Source organism: Haemaphysalis longicornis, unplaced genomic scaffold (genome assembly GCF_048455015.1).
Source record: "Haemaphysalis longicornis isolate Haplotype H1 unplaced genomic scaffold, Haemaphysalis longicornis Haplotype H1 scaffold_8, whole genome shotgun sequence".
NCBI lineage: Eukaryota > Metazoa > Arthropoda > Arachnida > Ixodida > Ixodidae > Haemaphysalis > Haemaphysalis longicornis.
In genome coordinates this window covers 23109748-23114658 of record NW_027526445.1, presented here as the reverse complement: position 1 = coordinate 23114658, position 4911 = coordinate 23109748, and the positions used below count along the sequence as shown (strand labels likewise).

The following is a 4911-nucleotide window of genomic DNA, read 5'->3' as shown; positions in this document are numbered from 1 at the left end:
CTGCTCCTGACTTCAAATGGCCTTAGAATTTCTACTGGCGTCCCAGTCAGAGAAGAGTCGCATGTGCGCATGTGCAGCTCATGTGTGGACCGACCTGGACGTGGAGATTCGTACTGTGTACAAACTAACAGAGTACAAAAACGCACATTCTTCCACCTACAAATGTGTTGTGGCTTAGTTTCAACAGTGCGAACGAATTGCGACGACTCGTCGGCGGCCGGAGGACTAAGCGCTGGGTCGACTGACTCTTTCGGAAGGTGGACGAGCCGTCCGGAAGAGCAGTCAAGCCAAGTGATTTCCTCCTGACGTCACACGAAAGCGCCACAGAAAATGGGCGAGGATGCAGTAAGGAGGAGAGAATTTTCGATTTCATTTTTCTACGAAATAAATTGGGTCCCTTTAAAGTTTTATGCTACTTTTCTAATAAATAAATTGCGTCCCCTTAGGGTTTCATACTACTACTTCCACTACTACAGACCAATTCACAAGTTTCCATAGTAATTGCTTACGTTAACTGCGAACCACTAATGTGGTTCTTCGTGTGTGAGAATGTCCGCCAGGATTTTGCGTGAGTCCAAGCAGATATGACCCTAAAACAAAACTAAAATCCCAGTTGTAGTACGGCCAGGAACATGGGTCTGGAGCCGAACGACGAGTGCACCTCTTTTTTCTGTCCGAACGAACAGAACTGTGTGGGCGTAGGCCACTTGTGCCACACAATTGCCTACCCCAAACGTAATTTACTTATCTTTAACAAGAGTTAAGCGAGCATTTATTTCGGGTGCAGGCGTGTTCGTTGTCAGCTGCCCGTCCTAAAGTATATACCTACGACTAAGCGTATTCAGTAGAACCCCACTGATGCGTTCTTTACGTGGACACAAAAAGAACCACGCACGTTGCAGGAAACGCCAGAATACTGGAAAAAATGTCTGCAATGGAGAAAGTGATTGCTTTGCACACGAAAAAATGGTGCAGCGTTGTACACCATTGTACACCGTTGTTCAGGACCTCCTCTCCCAGTTCTATGGCCTCCAACATTTTTCACAAAATTCCACACCGGCACAGTGGCAGGATCATTGAATGGAAGCTGTGCCGTTTGCCAGGCTGCTTACTTATGTAGTTAACGCCCTAAGACAAAGGAGCGAAACCAATGAAAGATACGGAAACACTGTGTAGCGAAACAGAAACAGGTTGGTCCAGTTCCCTCCAAACAAAAAAGACAGCGAAGAGGAAACAGCGAATACGATGTAGCCCTGAAGAAGTTGTTAATATGTCTATCACGAGGCTTTCCCGTCCAAAGCACGCAATCCGACTTGAGCACCTTGTCTTCTTTGGACGTTGTCGATTGCTCTTTTCACGCATATCTGAACACTGAGTAGCACTTGTGCTTCCCACCGAACTAACCGTGTTACCGTGTTCGCACAGTATATATGTCGGCGCTGCCCGCTGGCACTATGCAATTGTACCTGCTGCATGGTTTCCCACGTAGTCCTTAACTATGGTACTCAGCTGCTGATGTCGACAGTGAAAGCTATACCTATTTAGTGGCGGCCTCGTGAGTTCGAGCCTAACAAAGGGGAACGATCGCACGGTGGCTGAAAAATTAACGACTGCGCAAAATCTTACACAGAATAAGTGCCTTAGGCTATATTTGATTAACTTCGATATCGGTCTGCGTCTCCAGACATAATGTTGGTCTAGTTTGAAGGCAGCGCTACTCTCTGTAACACAGCCATTACAGAAACAGTTTTCAATTGTCGTTTTTAAAACGAGGAATCCGGGCTCCTTTCGCGCGTTCTACTGGGGTAAATCGAGGGCAGCCTGCTAGCATGGCCATAGAGAATGTCAGAAGAGGTACACAGCTGGGATATGTTCCATAAAATAATTCTGCCAGCTTTGTGATTGAGATGCGAAGACTGAGGAAACAGCAGAGTAGGTGGTCTTCACTTCCTGTAACTAGTCTTTTTTACATGCCGCGTGCATCTTTCACGTGACCGGAGGAGGAGAAAGTATTTATTGAAATAAAAATATTTACAACGCGAAGTTTTGCCTCTCGACAGAGGGCACAGGTCTCGCCGGGGGAAAAGTGGTTTAAAGAAAGTGAACGGGCAATTGAAAATATTATGATAACAGGCTATATAAGGCTATACACAGACTATATACATACACACTCAGGTTACATACAGGCTATTTACATGCTCCCGCACTCACACATACACACCCACGCACACAAGAGGGTTAACAGGGGGTGGATAGCCGGTGGAGTCTGGCTTCTACAGTTCATGGGCGTGTGTTGAGGCCTGACTCGTCGAGGTATGAGAGGATCAGCCTGAAGGCCTCTCGGTGCAGCATAAAGGCTCCCCGAGGATGCAGGATGTCCTCTGTAGTGCTTTACGGTAAGCCCAGCCACCGGTACCCAGACACCAGCCTGTTCCGAGCCCCAGCGTACGCAGGGCAGGAGCACTGGACGTGATCTAATGTCTTGGGGTCGGGGCAGTGGGCACAGATGGGTGTGGCCTTGTGACCCTGCCTGTGGAGGCACGCTGCTGTGTTGTACGGGCCGGTAAGGAGCAGGAGGTTGAGAGACCGCTCTGTTTGGGATATCCCTCTGGTGGGAAGCAGCCGTGGGGCCTCAGCGGGGGTAGCTCGTTTGCAGGGGTGGCGGGCGGCCACGTCTCGCCTGATGACGTACCTGGCATCATGGCGCACCAGGGACGTGGAAACTGGGGCAACTAGGCAGTGGTGGGTGGCTTTCGCTAAATCGTCTGGAGCCTCGTTCCCCGGTATACCAACGTGGGTAGGAAGCCACTGCAGTGAGGGGTTCCAACCTGGTCCCTGCAGGTCTCGGAGCTTGGCCACTAGGGACATCTCGAGGTGGCCACGTCGCCCCCATGGTTCAGATGCCTCCCTTAGGCGAAGTAGCGCCGGCCGGGAGTCGCAGAAGATGGTGGACGCTGGTGGTGGATCTTCCCGCAGCATGTCCGCGGCCAAGTGTTTGCCTGCCAGCTCGGCCACTGTGGATCTGGTGGGGAACGGCAGCCGGCATTGCCGATGGGCTCCTCTGGCTGGTGCAGTGCAGGCAGCAGTACCTCGGCCCTCACTTAGAAGGACCGAGCTATCTTTGTATACCAGCAGTTCTCCCGGCGGTTCCAAGCCTAAGAGTGCAGCAGCTTCTTGGCGAATCCCGACCTCTGGCAGTCTCGCCCGGGACTTAACTCCTGGCAGCGTGATTGTGAAGTCTAGGGGTACCGCTGCCGGTGGCGCTGGGGGCAGAAGGCACGCTCTATGAGGGACTTCAACATAGTCCTCAAATAGAGCGGCCATGCTGCCCATGCTGGATTGGCCTCTCGAGCGCAGCGTTGCCAGGAGGTGGCCACCTCCAGGTACTGGTTGCAGGCGCTCCACATGTCGGAGCGCTGTCTGCGTGGCGAGCCGCTAGATGGGACAGTTTCCGGTTTCTGCCAGGGTGCTGGCCACTGGGGAGTCTTTTGGGAGCCGACGCAGCGCCGAGGGGCGTTTCGATCAGCCAGCTCCACGTTCTTCCATTGGCCGTCCCTGAGGTGCATCAGGGGGAGTACGCATAGAACACGAGAGATAGCCAGGCTCTGAAAATCCGGAGCGGCCACTGGTGCGAGCACCCTCTACCCTGTGCCATGAGCTGGTTGATACCCCTAACGGCTCGGGTCAGTTGGTCCAGTTGTGCCCCAACGACGGACCACCATCAGTGGGTTTCATCGATGGCCAGGCCGAGGTAGACGACTTTGCGTAGCCAGGGGAGGGGTCTGCAGTTGAGATATAGGGGAACATTGCGTCCGGCTTGGGCTTGCCGCGGATGAATTGCGATCGCCTCAGTTTTGGCCTCGGAGAGTTTAAGTGCCTTACTCATCAGGCGGTTCGCCACTGCGTAGAGGGCTGCCTCTAGGGACGCGCGAACCCGCCTGCCAACTTTAGTGGGTACCGGGTTCAGATTGGCACGTCGTCCGCATGAATGGCCATCTCTCCCGGGTGCTCCAGGGATTCCGTAAGACGGCTGGGAAGGTCCGCCATAGCAAGGTTGAAGAGAAGTGGGCTCGAGACGCTGCCCTGAGGAACACAAGTCCCAACTCCGCGCGGGGTGCTCAAAGTCTTGCCGACGCGTACACGCAGTGTACGGCCTTTGAGAAAGCCAGTTACATATTCTCTGAGCCTCCCCTCTGCTCCGAGGCATTCAAGGGCACCGTGGATAGTCTGGTGCGGTACCGCTTCGAAAGCTTACTTGATGTCCAGGAGCTGGAGGTGCGCCCCTCTTTCTCGTGTCGGGCCTGCTCTAGAAACGACACCACATCTGCGAGGGCGTCAGCGGCGCAGAGGGCCCTTCGGAAGCCACTCTGCTTTTTATCAAGAGCATTTCGTAGGCTTCTTAGCCATTCTAGTCTGCCTATGAGACCATCTCGTCGAATTTCGGGAAGAGATGTGACCAATGGGGTGATCTCCGCTTGTTCTTGGCGGGCCTGGGAGAAGAGTGCACAGGCTGCATGATGGGCAATATATTGCCCTTCAAGGTAGGTACATTGGCAGTGTGGCCAGACGAGGGTGACGTCTCTTTGTGGCTGATGTTGCGAGAGGAGGGGGAAAGTTGGTTGAACCACCCTTCCCGCCAAGAAGCTCCGACAGTCAGCTTGAGATTCAGTTAAGATGACCGAGCTCGTCATCTGAATGAAAACGAGTGCAATCGTGAGTTCTTCAGCAATCTGCGGGGATGTTGCCATAGCTGAAGTCTAGGTTTGCAGGGCTGTTTGGTAATGGCTGTTGCAACTTTGTGCTGTCCGCCAGTATACGAGCCATCGCCTCTATACTCAACGTCCGGATGGCTCCCATGTATGTTTTTGTGGGTTTGACCCGGTGCTCTCCCCGGGTGGAGATCAGGGTGCA

General features: G+C 53.2%; 1 protein-coding gene across 1 annotated transcript; it reads right to left on the bottom strand.

Annotated features, from left to right (window-relative positions):
• Positions 1–2391: 2391 nt before the first annotated feature.
• Positions 2392–3407, bottom strand: LOC144148214 (uncharacterized). Its single transcript, XM_077679795.1, has 2 exons — positions 3250–3407; positions 2392–3022 (listed from the first exon to the last, which is right to left on the bottom strand). Exons 1-2 carry the CDS (start codon positions 3405–3407, stop codon positions 2392–2394), a joined length of 789 nt encoding a protein of 262 aa, XP_077535921.1.
• Between the last annotated feature and the right edge of the window lie 1504 nt (positions 3408–4911).